This window comes from Pneumocystis jirovecii, assembly GCF_001477535.1.
Source record: "Pneumocystis jirovecii RU7 chromosome Unknown supercont1.1, whole genome shotgun sequence".
NCBI lineage: Eukaryota > Fungi > Ascomycota > Pneumocystomycetes > Pneumocystales > Pneumocystaceae > Pneumocystis > Pneumocystis jirovecii.
Window position 1 is genome coordinate 34,405 of NW_017264775.1, and position 17,268 is coordinate 51,672.

At 31.2% G+C, this 17,268-nt stretch overlaps 6 protein-coding genes across 6 annotated transcripts; 5 read left to right on the top strand and 1 right to left on the bottom strand.

Annotated features, from left to right (window-relative positions):
* Positions 1-964: 964 nt before the first annotated feature.
* Positions 965-1,388, top strand: T551_00019 (uncharacterized protein; the record flags this gene model as incomplete). The annotated part of the gene is made up of 2 exons (XM_018372286.1): positions 965-1,249; positions 1,296-1,388. 2 exons carry the CDS (start codon positions 965-967, stop codon positions 1,386-1,388), a joined length of 378 nt encoding a protein of 125 aa, XP_018231226.1.
* Positions 1,389-1,605: 217 nt separating this feature from the next.
* On the top strand, positions 1,606-2,398 carry T551_00020 (uncharacterized protein; the record flags this gene model as incomplete). Its single annotated transcript, XM_018372287.1, has 3 exons — positions 1,606-1,731; positions 1,892-2,083; positions 2,123-2,398. 3 exons carry the CDS (start codon positions 1,606-1,608, stop codon positions 2,396-2,398), a joined length of 594 nt encoding a protein of 197 aa, XP_018231227.1.
* A 55-nt stretch (positions 2,399-2,453) lies between these two features.
* T551_00021 (uncharacterized protein) lies at positions 2,454-5,177 on the top strand (the record flags this gene model as incomplete). The annotated part of the gene is made up of 13 exons (XM_018372288.1): positions 2,454-2,477; positions 2,521-2,757; positions 2,793-2,890; positions 2,941-2,966; positions 3,020-3,304; positions 3,365-3,446; positions 3,490-3,649; positions 3,701-3,817; positions 3,864-4,255; positions 4,296-4,453; positions 4,498-4,624; positions 4,670-4,745; positions 4,788-5,177. The coding sequence occupies 13 exons, from the start codon at positions 2,454-2,456 to the stop codon at positions 5,175-5,177; spliced, it is 2,172 nt and encodes a 723-aa protein (XP_018231228.1).
* Positions 5,178-5,754: 577 nt separating this feature from the next.
* Positions 5,755-8,679, top strand: T551_00022 (mannose-ethanolamine phosphotransferase GPI13; the record flags this gene model as incomplete). The annotated part of the gene is made up of 1 exon (XM_018372289.1): positions 5,755-8,679. The coding sequence occupies one exon, from the start codon at positions 5,755-5,757 to the stop codon at positions 8,677-8,679; it is 2,925 nt and encodes a 974-aa protein (XP_018231229.1).
* Positions 8,680-9,622: 943 nt separating this feature from the next.
* T551_00023 (uncharacterized protein) lies at positions 9,623-12,198 on the top strand (the record flags this gene model as incomplete). Its single annotated transcript, XM_018372290.1, has 9 exons — positions 9,623-10,153; positions 10,198-10,297; positions 10,339-10,765; positions 10,813-10,960; positions 11,005-11,283; positions 11,330-11,826; positions 11,871-11,925; positions 11,973-12,084; positions 12,131-12,198. 9 exons carry the CDS (start codon positions 9,623-9,625, stop codon positions 12,196-12,198), a joined length of 2,217 nt encoding a protein of 738 aa, XP_018231230.1.
* A 317-nt stretch (positions 12,199-12,515) lies between these two features.
* Positions 12,516-17,083, bottom strand: T551_00024 (uncharacterized protein; the record flags this gene model as incomplete). Its single annotated transcript, XM_018372291.1, has 2 exons — positions 12,516-13,625; positions 13,670-17,083. 2 exons carry the CDS (start codon positions 17,081-17,083, stop codon positions 12,516-12,518), a joined length of 4,524 nt encoding a protein of 1,507 aa, XP_018231231.1.
* Positions 17,084-17,268: the final 185 nt, after the last annotated feature.

Here is a 17,268-nt window from a genome sequence, read left to right on the forward strand (position 1 = left end):
AAATTACTTTGGGTTGTGTAGAGACACAGTGGGTGAGCGGTTATGCAGAATAGTGGAGAATAATGCAGGAAAAGCAAAAAGAAAGCATATAAAAGCAAAAAACAGAGCAATGACAATGAACAGCAAACAATGAAAAATTACTTATAAATATCGATAAATATCGTGTACACACCGTATATACATCGTATATATACCGAGCTCGAAAAGCTTACCCAAGAGAGTGAGTGTTGCCGAGGTAATTATATATGTACTATGACAATGTATGGTGTATGTATAAATGTATTATATGAATAAAAAGAAGAAAAAAAACATAAAAAAAAGAACAAAAAAGAACAAAGATTGTGAAACAAAGTTAGCCATGTCCGTATGTGTTTGATTGTTTAGAGTTCTAAGCCCGATGGAACCGGACAGTACAGGATGAGCCTGTGTGCGCGAAGAAAATGTTTGGGTATAGATGCTGGCAAAATTAGAATGGCACCAAACAAGAAACACACCTTGTAAACGTGTGTACGGTGTCCGCAATCGTAGTAAGCAGTGTCACCGTTCGAAGTGTTTCTCTGCACAGTAAGCATTCTCAGAGCTGCAGTGCATTGGAGAGACATACGTGTATATCTCGACCGGTGAAGCAACCCGGTCAACACCTATGCCACTGTGTGTTGCCCGTGTATCATCTGGTGCACCCGCACAGAGCCAAAAACATACACATATATATATGAATACTCGCATCGTGAGTATTATGGTGCACAGAGCGGGCAGAAAAAAACAAAAATAACAAACAAAACAAAAATAACGCGTCAAACATACATCCTATACATACAATGCATGTCTGTACCGCGTACAAGTGCAGTACACGTGCAAAACGCGCTCTGAACACGCGTCGGCACACGCGTCATGTCACGTGACACAAGAGAAAGCGTAGTGGAAAAGAGGAAAAACGGGGACCGCAAAGGCTTCGTAGAAGAAAATGGTGCGCAAAGGGAAAGTTGTTCAGCTGAAAAAAAGCACCAAACAGACCACACGCAAATACACTTTAGATGCATCCGGTCCAGCAGGCGACCGGATTTTTGATCCTGCTGCATTTGAAGCATTTTTGCACGAACGCATCAAAGTTGATGGACAGACGGGTCGCCTAGGTGACAGCATCGTTATTACACGAGAAGGCCAGGGGAAGCTCTCAGTAGTGACACATAGTTCATTTTCCGGACGATATCTTAAATATTTAACAAAAAAGTTTCTTAAGAAACATCAGGTAACAAGTATTGTATTATCTAATCATAATATTTAACATAGTACAGCTTCGCGACTGGCTTCGTGTGGTTTCTACGACAAAGGGCACCTATGAACTTCGATTTTATAATGTTGTTGTCGATTCAAACGAGGATGCTTAGTATATAAAATAAAAATGCCAAGGAAAAACCAAAGTGAATGAAATATTATGTAAAAACCTCTGTATTATATTGCACATAGCAAAGCCTTTTACATATATGCGCTAAAATGCTTAATATATGCGCTGAAATTCTCTTTCTATCTCTTCCAAACCAGGTTGTATGCATTACTAAACCGGGCTATCGGACTTGCCGAGTCACTCACCTGTGCTACGTGCAAATGGCCGAATTGCCTGCACCAAACGATATCACAAGAGTTAATAAGCTTGTGGAGACACTAGTAGCACAGTTAACACAAAACCAAGAAACCATAACTGTGCTAAAGCATCAGATTGAGATTCTCAAGGTACGTCTGCGTGCAGATATGCACAGTAGAGCATATATATGCCGATTTAAGACGCATATATGCCGGTTTTAGGACGCATATATGCAGAATACAGGCAAATACACACAGTTTTGAGTGCATAGAGACACTATTTTGGCACATTTACTTAATATTTGCACAGAACGAGTTCGTAGCGGTTATACGATCTCCGACCAAAGCACTGTTTTCTAGCGATAAAGAGCATACACGGGAACATATGCAGCTGGTGACAGAGTGTCAGGCGCTGAAACGAGAAAACTACGCACTAAACGAGCTTCTGGACGCCTATGAACAAGGTCTTAGTGAAATCATGACAAAAATACGCACATTCATGGTAAATACACAGTAAAACAAAGCACAGCTGATAGTGTAGCACGATACAACAAGCAGAACACTGCAGCTGCACAAACACTACCGTGCAGAGCTTTCACGACAAGAAGAGACGCAGCAGCAACAGCAAAAGTCATATTTGGATCTGCAAGCAGGTCTTTATAGAATAAATGCACTAATCCGAGAGGCATATGCAACAAACATACCAGAAGATCCGGTAATTGAGGCACTGCAAACAGAAAACAATGGGCTGCGTGAAATGCTTCGTTTAAGTTATAGAAAAGAAGCAAACAGTATGAGTGATACGTTGCCAGAATAGCGGTACACCCGGTGGCGGAGCACCACACGCGTCAGAGTACATATACGGATATAAAATGAATAATGATGTGTTTATGCAGGTAAATTTTATGCTATATAGCAAGGATATTAACAAGAGTTCAGCCATGCAGTATACTTTACCCAGAAGATATTACAGAAGAGCATATAGAAAGTGAAGAAACAGCGCATATAAAACGGAATAGCCGCGCATATAATCGGGAATATAAGCGGAAAAGCAGCAAAAAAAACGAGATACATCCGTTTCTAAACCTTATGCATGGCAGAGAAACGAATACAGCAAGAGATTATCGCTATTTATGTTTCTGTTCAGAGTGGGAAGCACTTAAAGAAGAAACCAATGTATGAACAAAAACGGGTTTAACGCATTTTCAAAGATTAATGTGCAGGTTCTTCGTGAAACGATGCATTCTGAAATGATGAATGCATTACAGGAGTTTATCATGCAAAAAGAATGTCTGTCGAATGAAAACAAGTATGTTATACAGCAATAATATTAATACAGCAACCTGCTAACAGTTAAAGGATTTCAACAGCCATTATGCACCTGGGTAATCTCAATATGCATTTTTTTGTGGTGTTAGCTGAATATGTGTGGGGGTAGGCACGCAATTTTCAGGAGATTTCGAATTATATAGACGAATTACGGAATTACTAGAAGATTGTATACACGGCCCTATTGTAGGGCTTCATGGACACCAAACAACAGACATAAAAATATGTTTCAGACAAATAATAGATACATGCATACGATTTGGAGAGAGAATGGCGCTACGGAGAACAAAAATACAATTACGAAAAGACGCATTTTCCATGTACTGTGACTATGACCCGGAATGTCTAGTACAATGGTATGAAGAAGCGACCGCCTGCAAGCTTATAGACCAAAGTAAGTAGTTCGATTTGCTTTATATGAGAAAAACAGGATATTTAATAAAATGGGAATTAGGCATGTTTAAAATGGTATTTTTTTTGCAAGAGATTGAAGGTTTTATGGGAAATTTTATTAATCATTTTATTGCAGTATTGAAGTAAATAATATTACAGAATGATTTGTTACTAATTATATGAAAGAAAGATACATAAACGTGTGCCTTTATTATTATTAATTAATGTATCAACATCTATGCATATGTTCCAAGATATGCTTGAAAAAAAGTCATTAAAAGTACTCGATATTCAATATTTCGACACAAAACATTCCAAAGATACACTTGATATTGCGGTAGAAAAGGTGGTTCTGAAAAAAATATTAGGACGGGGTTGTAACTTACAAATGGTTTAGCTTTTAGTTGAATCTCAACGCCCTCGATTACGCTTCGGTCCACATCTTTATAATACCCTGCTAAATATGCATCAAAAACATTCGTATGGAGTTGAATCTTTTGTATCAGCTATGAAAGTAAATCACTTAATTAATACCGATTCACGACTGATTATACCGATAGTATGTTATATTATCGCATTTTTATTCAAATCCAGTTAGCATTGTAAATTATTGTGATTCAGCGCATTCTGAATTAATTTCTCATCATCATTTGGAGTGTTTACGTTCTTTACCATCAATCCGACGATATACAGAGTCTCTTCTTGAAACGAATAATATTTATTCAGTAGAATCACTATTAAACGATGATTATTATTTTCGAGATTTAATTAACTCAATGATTCAGAATATAGAAGAGCACAATAAAAGACTTGATTCATCAATCTTGCTTTTGAATAGCATTTACAAGAAACATACATCTTCAGTACGGAAAAAAACACTCACATGGATTTACGGAAGACTTTTGGAAAATAATATACAAGAAAACTTAGATATAATGCTTGACCCAATAAAGTATTCATGAGAATCTTTTTAAATAACTTACTTTTTTTAGAACAATGGACATGATTACTCTTTTGCATTTTATTCAAGAAACATTAACTTTCAAAAATATTCATAATCATTTTTCAAATCTTGAAAGCTTTTATAAAGAAATATCTAGTATAGTAGAAACATCTACATGCAATAATCCAATGCATTCTATAGCGTGTGGTAAATAAATACTTTTTATTTAGTCGTATAACTTAATGCTGTAGAAATAAATTCTTATACATCTACAGAGACTTCAGTTAGAATTGCATCAGAAACCAATGTTAAAGTGATTGAAACAAAGTTTTGTAATATTAGAGAACATTTTCATCAATATTTACGGGAAACGTTAATGTATTTTCCGCATTTTTAAATTCAAATAATCTCATAATTTCTTAGAAAATATCTTATATCACCTATAACACTACCTTTACACGAACTTTATTATTTTAATTATAGCAGGACCTATCTCGATGTATGCTTTTTTCTTTATATTAATTTTTTTCTTACTGTTTAGGTATTTCATCCACGCGTAAGAGCAGCCATTGATACCGCATTATCACTACCAAGCCATTATCTTTCATGTGACTGTAAAGATGATCAAAAGGCCACTAATGACAATATAAAAACATCTCAATCCAAAATATGTATTTCTTGTCAACCTAAAATATGTATTTCTTATAGACTTTTTCTTGAATCAGGACCTCTTATAAATATCAGTGATTGGTTTTCTGCTTTCGTTCAATCTATACGCTCTGAAAATAAACAAGATAATGATAAACATAAATCGGAAGAGTATTTACAAACAGTATTTATACAAAGTATAGAAGAATTAAGATATCTTGGATTTATAAGACTTACTAAAAAAAAAACAGATCATGTTGCAAAAATAACATGGATGCGTTAAATAACAATAACTTATTTTCTAAAAACCGTTAAATATATATCCGGAAATATTATTGATAAAATAAATTATAATATGAACATGTGGACAAATCCTTTAACTAATATTGCCCTTACGTTATACCATACAATTGTTAATTTTCTGGGAAAATTTAATATCTATTTGTTTTCAATGTGAAAAAAGTAACTGGCGATTATGTAATTGTTGTATTCTTTTTAACTATAATTTTTATCAACATCCTTCAAAAAAGTACAGATAAGATTACAGACAAATTTTATCTAATCCTTTTGCTGAATGAGTTAAAATATTTTATGAAATATGTTTTTCAAAAATCTATAATTTTAGAATACTTAAGCTCAAAAATGAAGTATTATTTATGCAATTCGGTTTATTATACAGCAAATATATATTTTTTTAATAAATCCATATTTTAGCACTTTCAGCAAACCAAAACGCTACCGAGCTTTCATTGATAATGACAATATACTTTTTTTCAAAAAAAGATTAAAATCAAAATATAATGTATTTTGTAAAAGATATTATATAAAAAGATGATTTCAAACCATATTTCATTGATTAAATGCTAAAACAGGAAAAAAACGTGCTTATTAGTAAGTATAAAAAAACATTTATTCGGGACCTACTATTATTCTGGATTATTTTTGCATGGTTTATTTTTCTGCATTTCTCAGGATTATACATTTTTACACAAGGCTTCCTCCTTAGAAGATCTACCTTAAATTTAACATCAAATTGTGATGTTCATCCAATTACTTTGAAAAGTCAGGAGATTTCAAAAAACGATTGTTGGTATCCTTCATCATTCAATAAAGCAATTATCATTGTCATTGATGCATTGAGATATGATTTTACGGAAGAAATTCCAGGCTCAAAACTTTATTGTCACAATACATTTACCATTCTTCATGAAATAGCTACCAAATACCCTAAACATGCATTTTTAAAACCGTTTATCGCTGATCCCCCAACTACTACCTTGCAACGCCTTAAAGCACTGACAACAGGGACATTACCTACGTTCATTGATGCGGGATCCAATTTTGCAGGTGTTTCTATTTTAGAAGACAATATTATAGCACAATTGAAATCACGAGGCTATCGTATTGGATTTTTAGGAGATGATACATGGGTTTCTTTATATCCGGGATACTTTGAACCTAATATTACATATCCGTTTGATTCATTTAACGTATGGGACCTTGATACAGTGGATAACAACATAAATTTACATTTGTTTCCGCTCCTTAGTGATACCGGAAGGACACAATGGGATATACTTATTGCCCATTATCTCGGCCTTGATCACTCTGGACATAAATATGGGCCCAATCATAACCAAACCACTAGAAAGTTAGTTGAAATGGATGTCACTATAAGAAAAATTATAGACAAACTCCAAAATGATACGCTTTTAATTGTTTTCGGAGATCATGGTATGGATATAAAAGGAGATCATGGGGGTGATAGTTCGAATGAAATAACATCTGCTTTTTGGATGTATAATAAAAATCCAGCAGTATCAAAACTATCTTCAAATATTTCAAGTATATCTCAACTTGACTTCGTGCCAACATTCTGTCTTCTTATGGGTATTCCTATTCCGTATAATAACTTAGGTAGTCCTATTCTGGAAGCTTTTTTTTATAACAAAAATTTAAACTGGAAAGACTATTCACAAGCAGCAAGAATAACTACGTACCAAATAAAAAGATATATTGAATCTTATAAAAATGTATATGGTTTAGAAGCATTTGAAGAAAAAGAAATGAATTTAAATTTAGAAAATATAGAATACAAATTTTCTCAAAATAATTTTCAAAACAATGAAGAATTTTGGAAAGGAGTTTTCTTCGAATATATAGCATATCAACATACAATACTTAATAAATTTCGAGAAATCTGGATAAAATTTGATATTTGGACAATAATAGCGGGAATTATTATTCTATTTGGAACTTTATTATGTCAATTTTTTTTTTATACAAATTCAGCATACCTATTAACAAAAAGAATCAAACTATTAAATGCTCTCATGAAATGCATATTAAGCTCTGGAATATGTTTATTTTTATCTAAATTACGTTTATTACCTTTAAGCACTTTAAATTCACTATTATTTGGTATATGTCTTGGAAGTATTTTAAATTTTGCCTCCTCTCTAAAAAAAACATTTTTTATTCAATTTCAAAAATCATTTCAAAAACAGATTAGTATTATCTTTATTATTGTACATGGCATTTTATTATCATCAAATTCTTTTATTATATGGGAAGACAAAATGATTTTATTTACTATATCATCTATTTATACTCTTAATTTCCTTGCAGCTTTTTCTAAACATCGGAAAAACAATCGCATATTGGCAATTATATATATATTGTTACTATTTTTTATTTCAAGAGTAATATCTTCCATACGTCAATGTAGAGAAGAGCAACAGCCTTTCTGTCAATCAACTTTTTATGATTCAGAAAATACAACTGTCTCATCCAGTTTTTCATTAGCATTAGTTTTTTTCTTTTTAGTCCTTGTTCCACAAATTATATTTCGGTTTTTTACTAACTTAGAAACTCATAAAAATCCTATTTCTTTTTGGATATTCACAGGATTTAAAACGGAGTTGTTGTTAATAGCAATACATTCTATACTTGATTCCGAGTTATTGCATTATAATATATTAAAATATTTCAGTAATGAAAGAATTAAAGATCTTAAAATTCTTCTAGTAAAGATCATCTTGTTTACATCTCTGTTCATAGCTCATGTCATATGGATTTATTTATCTCTGAGTATTAAAATGAGAAACATGAAATTTAAACTGTTTGCTATTCTAAAGCAAAACAGTTTATTTGGAACATATACACATAAGTTTAAAAATATATACGGATCAAATTATCTTTTTCTTGTTCTTAACTGGTTTATTGTTTTAACAATGCTTCAAAAGCCTTTTGGAGTAATTTCTTTTTGTTTTCTTCTTTGTCAAATCCTTTTATACTTAGAACTTTTACATTTATTACAAACGGAAAACAATTTTGAAATCAATACCATTGTATTTGCATTATTAGGTCGTCTTCATTTTTTTTCAACTGGGCACCAAGCAACTTTGTCATCTATTCAATGGGATTCTGCATTTTTAGCATCAAAAACTATTGTATATCCTCTTTCTCCAGCACTAGTTTTAGGAAACACATTTGGATCCAGTATTTTTACAACCATAGCTTTACCACTCTTAAGTTTTTGGAAAAAAAAAATCAATATCAGCATTATGCTTAATCATCTTTTTCGAACTATTCTCACATATATTTTATACTACTCTATGATGACAACATGCAGTATTTTATTTACAACAATCTTGCGTAGACATCTTATGGTTTGGAAGATCTTTGCGCCAAAATATATGGCAAATGCTGTAGAGCTCTTATCAATTGACTTCGTATTGTTATGTTTTATTCTCGGACTAGCTGCAATAAATATTTTTCAATAAATATTTTTCATCTTATAAATAATAATATATATAATAATATATATTATTATATATATTATACAAACAAGAACAATACAGAAAAGGATTCAAATTTATACGTAACTCTCAACATTCAAGGATAAAAGAATAAAGCAAAACGTATGATTGTATATAATAGTTTTAATTATTTTAAAGGCAGCAAAAACGCATTTAAAATTCACTAACATAAAAAATAAAGAGCAATATAATGAAAATATATAACTAAAAAAGCATGCATACACCAAATAATAAAAAGCAATAATGAAGTAGATATAATGTACAGGAAATAGTAATACAAACTGATATTTTCATGTACAATTCACACAAGTCACGTGATACAGGTTCGTATATTTTAATCTTCTTGAAATTTAGATAGTGGATTGATTTCTTTACAATGAAAATACAGGCATCTAGTATAAACAATTTGACATCTATTATATATATATCTTCATCGATTTAATTGGACTCAAATTTGCTGAGTTTTTACATGGAGCTACGAAGGAAACGTATATCCATCGGACACCAGCTTCACATGATATCGGCATCTCGGGGTTAAAAAGTAGGATTTAGACGGTTTAGACTCCAAAAAGAAGTGATTGTTGCACTTTGTATAATTAAAAGACACAGATTCATGAATTTTATACAGATATAGCTTCTGGTTTCGGCGGCCATCTACGATACCACCGAAATAAAGAATCTTTTGTACATATACACGTGTACAAACTGAATGCCAGCACAGGTAGCTAGCAGTACGGCACAAAGCCAAGAATTTATATAGCTTTCAAAAATAGTGTACACACTGTCTAAATAAACGAATTCTTGCTACTAAAGCTTCCTGTCGAGTTGCAAGTTCTTTATAGGCTTTGATCAGCCTTTCTGAACCAAAACATAGGCATTCAGGTTAACATTAACATTTCAAGCAGCTATGGACGCATCAGAAGGGTCAAAACTTCATGAAAAAGATGCGCAAGACACCGTGCACCGCCAAAATTTTCAAAAGGACTTGTGTGATACAAGCTCTGTCTCATGGCAAAACATACAAGTACCTATAATGCACCCAACTCATCCAGTTGGTGGGCTAAATCAATTTTGGTCATTCGGAACATTACAGCAAGCGCAATATCACCAAGCAGCATCTGCACAAGCAGCAGCAATGGCACAGACAATAAAACTAGTAAAAAATGAAAACCAAACATGTACAGTAAATCAGCCGGTTGGAATGGAACCTCAGGCAATGTATGAACGGCAAATGATGTTTCCAGTGCAGGGTAGAGATTATATCATACATCAGTCAGTTGAAAATATGGAAAAAATTCAAGGACCAGAAGCATCATTTTCAGCAGTTGAAGAAAAAACATTGGATGTACCACCGAAGGTTAATGTATTACTAAGAAAACGATATGAAAAAGCAAAAGAAGCAACGTTAAATGGGCTCTCAGAGCTACATATTGATATTGTAATTGACAGGTATTTTTTTGATAAATCTAAATAAATCAATAGCATAATCACGATAAAGTACAAAAAGACAATCTTATGTATTCGTATCAAATTGGTGAAAATTCTGTTAATTATGATTCACAAAAACCTATTTTACAAAATTGTAAGTATTCTTAAAAAAGGTTATTAACTTATCAAATTAAGATTACACATCGACTCGACATACACATAACATACTCAATTCGGCAAATTATAATCAAGTCTATACTATAAATCAAAAAGAAAATGCAATTCATCCTATTATCAATCCGTATATAGAATATACAAATACTTCGAAAAATTTCTTTAAAAAATCATTTTCAAATCAAAATATTCCAATCGAATATCATGAAACTATAAAAAAATCTGTGTATCCATGCTATTCAGCTCAAAATAATGATTTGTTGAAAAACAAAATAAATATACAGCCTTTTACAATATCTACAGAACATATTTTGCAAAATCCAACACCTTTAATTGCACATTATGAGTCTGGTATTAATAAAGAAAAATACTATCAAAAACAAGCACAATACTTTAAGTACACAGAAGATATGCTTCATCGTCCTCAGCATTGTTACAAAAGTTCTTTGTAGATTACACTTTTATAATTATATTTCTTTCCTAATGTTTTATTAGATTTGTTCCACAAGCATATACCAGGCCCATATCATTGAACTCTAACTTTCCTAGTCAAATAAAACGGCAAAATGAGAAATATCAGGTATTAAGAAGTCCATTGCTAGATGAATTTCGGAATAATAAAAATAAAAAATATAAATTAAAAGTAAATTAAGGTAGTCATTTCTGTACTATCTAATTTCTTGCCAGGATATATTTGGACATATTGTAGAATTTAGTGGAGATCAACACGGATCACGTTTTATTCAGCAAGCTTTGGAAGGTGCAAGTGCAGAAGATAAAGAAATCGTTTTTCAGGAAATTTTCCCAAACTCATTACAACTAATGACAGATGTTTTTGGAAATTATGTTATTCAGAAATTTATGGAACACGGTGATCAAATGCAAAAAACACTTTTACTCGAACAAATGAAAGGACATGTTTTAACTCTTTCTTTACAAACATATGGCTGTCGCGTGGTTCAAAAGGTATTTATATTTTATTTTAGTATTTGAATTTAATATATATTTAAAGGCACTTGAATACATTCAAATCGATCAAAAAATTAGTTTAGTAAAAGAATTAAATGGTAATGTATTAAAATGTATTAAAAATCAAAACGGCAATCATGTCATTCAAAAAATTATTGAAAAAGTGCCTATAGAACATATACAGTTTCTTATAAACACTTTTCAGGGTCAAATATATGTTTTAGCTACACATCCATATGGTTGTAGAGTAATACAGCGTATGCTTGAATATTGTTCACAAACTCGTGATCTTATAAAAGAACTTCATTTATACGCACAAAACTTGATTCGAGATCAATATGGAAATTATTGTATACAACATATAATTGAAAAAGGTGAACCAGAAGATCGTTCTAAAATTATATCTGTAGTAAAGGGAAATGTTTTTCGATTTTCCAAGCATAAATTTGCTTCTAATGTAGTGGAAAAATGTATAACATATGGAACAGATGAAGAAAAAAAGTTATTAATTGATGAAATCATAGAAAGCAACGAAAATGGGTAAGTCAATCAGGTTATTTATAGAAAAAAACCAATTATTTTAGAATGTCTTTTCTCTTGCCAATGATTAAAGACCAGTACGCCAATTATGTTATCAAAGTATCATATTTCAAAAAAAAACATCCTTTTTTATTAACTTTGCATAGAAAGCATTAGATGTTGCATGTGATGATCAGCGTAATAAACTTATTTCCGAAATAAAGCCTCACCTTCAGTTTCTAAAAAAAAATGTTCATGGAAAAGCATTAAGTTCAAATAGTAAACTCTTATTGTATATTAAGCGAAAAAACTAAATATTAAATAGTTGAACGGCTTATAACTCTTTCTAATAATCAGTTTGTACAGGATAACGAAGCTGTTGCAGAAACTTAATATTTGGTTTAAAACTAAATGTTGTTTTTGATAAAATATTTATCGGGGTTTTTAATAATTAACGAAAACGCATTTTTCAAAATTAGGCATTTATTTATATTAGTTCTATACTCTTCAAGTTTATTGTCACATTTTAAGCTAATGTTTATTTACAATTACTGTATATAAATATACTACTATTGTAAAAAGATGCATATATGTATTTAATACACCTTAAAAATAATTTATGTTACACAATATAAATTATACTTCATGGTCTTTGCAAAATATAGCATTATGAAATTAAAAATAAAGCCTAGATATCCAATATATAGGATTTAAGAAAACAATGTGAAGTCAAGTGCTTTTTCTAAATAAGTTATATTATCATTTACATTATCAAGATTTAATAATTTTAAACCATTAGAATTTGAAGTCCATTGATGAGTTGTAGATAAGCTATTCGATTGTTCTAATGTAGAATCTGATAACTGCAATCTTGTTTTAACACGAAGAATATGACGAAGACGTTCTCTCCAATTCGTTATATATTCACAATCTATTTGATGATATATCTGCGAAAAAGTACTAACATGCAAAGCAAGATTACGTACAAAAATTGGAAGAGCTTTAGCAGAAATCATCATAGTTTCCTTTAAAGAAATAATTTCTGACACTCCTGTTTTATGTTGCAATTCTACCAAAAAATATACATCGGATAAGGGCTCATTACATGATAGTATGTCATAATTGTATCTTGAATTCCGTGATATAACAATATTTATGAAATTGAATTGACCAGGAATTGTATCAAAAATATATGGAGATCCTGAGTCATTAAAAATAATATTAACAAAATCATTTCCAATATGTCGCTTTTTTAAAGTACAATTTGGATCTGTTTTTAAATTTGTAGGCATTAATGTACAACAATGATAAATAATTTGAGTAATTTTATCCTTCCAAAAATACGCAAATTCACCATCGTGATCATTTTCAGAATCCAAACCACCAGTATAAATAGTTTTATTTCCTTTTAAACGTGTCAAATCACCAAGGCCTTCTATAAAATTCAAATATTCTTTTGATCCACAGGTATTAGCAAGAATTTCCAATTCTGTACTTTGTCCTGGTGCAACATAAACGACTCCAATTTTATGAAAATCAACAACAGGTATTCGATCAAAAACCGATAATGTTCGTTTAGTAAACTCATTATCTGCCAAAAGATATGGTTTAGATTGTTCCAAAAGCTCAGGAAAAACTGATAATTGAAGTAAAATGTAGCTAGGAAGAAATAAAGAAGATTCTAAAGAAAATGGTTTTAATGGTAGTTTTTGAAATTCAGAATCTTCAACAAATAAATCCTGAATTGCGTCTGAGTTATCTGTACCAATTTCGTTATTCATAAACTCCCTTGCTTGACAGGAAAAATGAACGGTGCCTGACTATTAGTTTAAGGAACAGAATTCTAATGACTAAATAAACTTACTGATTTCCGTATTGTCAATTCTATTAAATCAGAAGAATTTGCAGTATCAATCGTCACAAAAGAATTTCCATAAAGCCATGTTTTTGAAACAGAAGAAGGATCAGGTGTATAATTAGTTAAACAACCTTTAATATCTGCATTAGAATAAGAAAACCTCAAAAGCATATCATAACAAGTTTGACTTTGCTCATCTAACCCATTTTTTAATGGATTAGCAAGTAAAAGTCCCCTAATAATCCATGCAACATACTTTCGTCTCTCTGAGAGCTTCAAAGCTAAAAACCATATAGATATTATATTATATGCTAAAATCAGGACATATTGAGACATTTGTATATTAGATATATTAGTTTGACCAAGATCTTTAGCATTCTCAAGACGATCTGAAAGTTGAGATTTTGTAAATGCATTACTATGTTGAATATACTGTAAAGCAATACCGAAAACTCTCCGAAAATCAGCTTCTGTAAAATTTGCATAAACATTTGGTAATTTTGCTAAAGATGATAAAAATTCAAGTATGTGAATACTTACAGTTGAAGACGTTATTAGTTGAGAAAGTTTTACTAAAATTCCAGATAGCAATTTACTCATTGATACAGGAAGTTCATGACAGCAAATAGTAAGAGCATGAATACATGATTTTGCAGTATGTGACCATTTTTGCAAACCCATTTGAAAAGAAGCTACAATCTCATCTTCCTCATTTTTTGTATATTTACTATGATAAGAAATCAAAACAGTAAGTATGTCAATTAAAGCAACCATAACATCTGTTTTTCGCAAATTATCTGGTAAAACCACTGGAGCTAAAACATTATTAAATAATTGGTCAACTATCAATGTTCTTAATTCCCTAATTTCATGAACAGAGCCGCAAAACAAATGTTTATTTCTTAATTGAGCACTAATATGGACCAGAACATATAAATAAATTTCCCAATCTTTTTCATTTTTTAAAATATTTAGTATAACTTTCAACCATGCAGATATCGGTAAAATTTGATCAATTTCACAATTATGTTCTAGCACATTCTCAAATGCTAATTTATCAATACTATATGACCTTAAACAAGTAACGAATTCATGAATAGGTAAGATCTCAACATGTAACTTCTCAGGTATAGTCCATAAAACATGATATGTGCGTTTATTTAGTTTAATATTATCATTTGTAGAATCTTTTTGAAAAGACTTTTCTGTATTTAAATCTGCTTTTTGCTCAAGTGATAATTCTTTATCAAATATTTCAGATGAATCAGAAGACTTGAGTTTTTCATTTCGCTTAAAATCATGTGCCAAAGGTAAATTACCAATATTTGATGCTAAATAAATAAAATGAGAACTATCAGCACGAACTCGTACTAATATTTGCAAAGCTGCTATTCTAGCATCAGAATTACCTTCGAGATTTGATACGATAGACAGAATTATTTTATATAATTGAATAAATTTCGCATTATCTCCTATACGCAAATAGTAAAGAAGAAGAGTAATCAGTCCTTTAGTAGAGGCTAATGCTACCATCTCTTTTTCATCTTTAAAAATTATATTTTCACCTGATACTAACGTAAAAAAATTGTCTCTAGAATTCTGTAAAGAAAGAAAGTTAAGCTTCTCTATCTGATGAAAAGTAAGAAGTGAACACTTTTCTAGAATTTTAACTGTTTCATTAAAAAAAGAATCACTTCCATCACATGCTATTTCTACTAATATTTTAATACATTCTAAAATAACAACTTGATCTTGTTCCTCGAAAAGATTTTCAAAAAGCGGTAACAAAACATCATTCACAAGCTTATAAGGTAAAGAAGAATTTTCTACAGCTGCAACATTTTTTATAAGATTAAGCGCTTTTATTTTAATTTTTGTTGTATGACATGATGACTTAAAAAATGAATGCCCAATAAATATAGAATTGTCTAACCATTTCTCACAATCCTGATTGCACAAATGATGAATAGAATAATAGTCTAATAAAAGCATACACGTTGATTCTGGTAAATAAGCATGTATTTGAGAAAAATAGTGAATTAATTTCCTCTTTGGACCAGAATAACAAGAGTTATTATAAGAATTTTGTAACAAATGAAGAATTTGATTTGTAACCTGAAACAATGATGTATATATATCATTACTAAGCTCATAATCACATGTCTCTAAAAGTTTCGTTTGAGTAGTAGAGTACTGCAAATATTTTGAGCAAGAAGATAATATTTCAAGTGGCAAATCCCAATCATCGTATTTTATTTGTATTAAAGCATCTTTACAACTAATAAAATCTCTTATAGCTTTTAAAATTTCAAGATCAACCAGAGGGATATTTAAAGAAAGCGCTGATTTGTATGTTTCCATAATCATTCCTTGAGGAATTGAAGGGAGTATATTTTGTTCATCCGTAGTTAAAATCCAAGACAAAAACCGTGCAGCACCTACAATAACGTTTACATGTAATTTACTTTTCGTTTCAAGAAACTTTTTCAGAGACAAAACTACATTATGTGCTATATGACTTTTCAATAAATTTTTCATGATATTCCAAGAAATATTCGAAAATTCTAAAACACCAATATTAGTACTGCAAAGAATTTCAATACAATTAGCCAAAGCAGGAATAGGAATACATCCAAAACGGACAACAATATCTAAAAATTGAATAACATCCTTAATATCATCTTTATGGGTTGTTTTTTTGCCAATCCAAATTACATCATTAATTAACATAACCATATCGGTTTCTTCAAACACTGAATAATGAAACTTAACAATATTCCTTACTAAGCAAAATAAAGTCCCAAGAAGCTGCTCATAAGACAAATCGCCATACAAAGGAGAAGATAAAGGGTATTTTTTCGAGCGATTGTTTTCTGCATTTTTAAAACACAAATAAAGCCATGAAGATAATAAACGCATAATATCAGACTCCATTGCAGTAATGTCCCGCCCATCATTCGTCAATACACCCATAATGTCCAAACACATAGCAAAATCTTCATTCACATGGTGTTGCCGAATATCCTGGTAAAACATATACCGATCTACTGCACTCAGCTCTGCCTGTGCTTTAATACACGCTGCCATCAATAAAAACCCTGACCGGCGCATTTCTAGATCATTTTCCCCCGATATAAGAGCTTTCCCAGCCATCCATATTTCCGCTGCATTAATTACAACAATTTGCCCCAGAGCTTGGCTCAAACACTCTGCTGCTTGAATAACTTCTTCACGGATGTGGCTAGATCTCAATGTGTAAACTAAAACACCAATATCATGTAAAGAATATATACTTAATGGACTTTCTGGCACATTAAGTAATGATTTCTTTGGTCGACCCAAATTTCGAAATGTACTGAATAATCTAGAGCCTTTTCCTGAAAATAAAGGACGGGCTTCAGCATTCATACGTTCATTCATGCATTTAGGTGCATATTTATGAGTTAATCTGTATAGTTAATAGGAATAATCGATAAACAGCTATTAGGGTCAGTAATTAAGGGTGCTCGTGAAGATAAAAGCGCGTTGACGGGGAACGCATCAACGTCAAAAAAAAGTAGGCCGTATAGATCAAGAGTTTTTTGTGAAAAAAGAAGGAGAAAAGA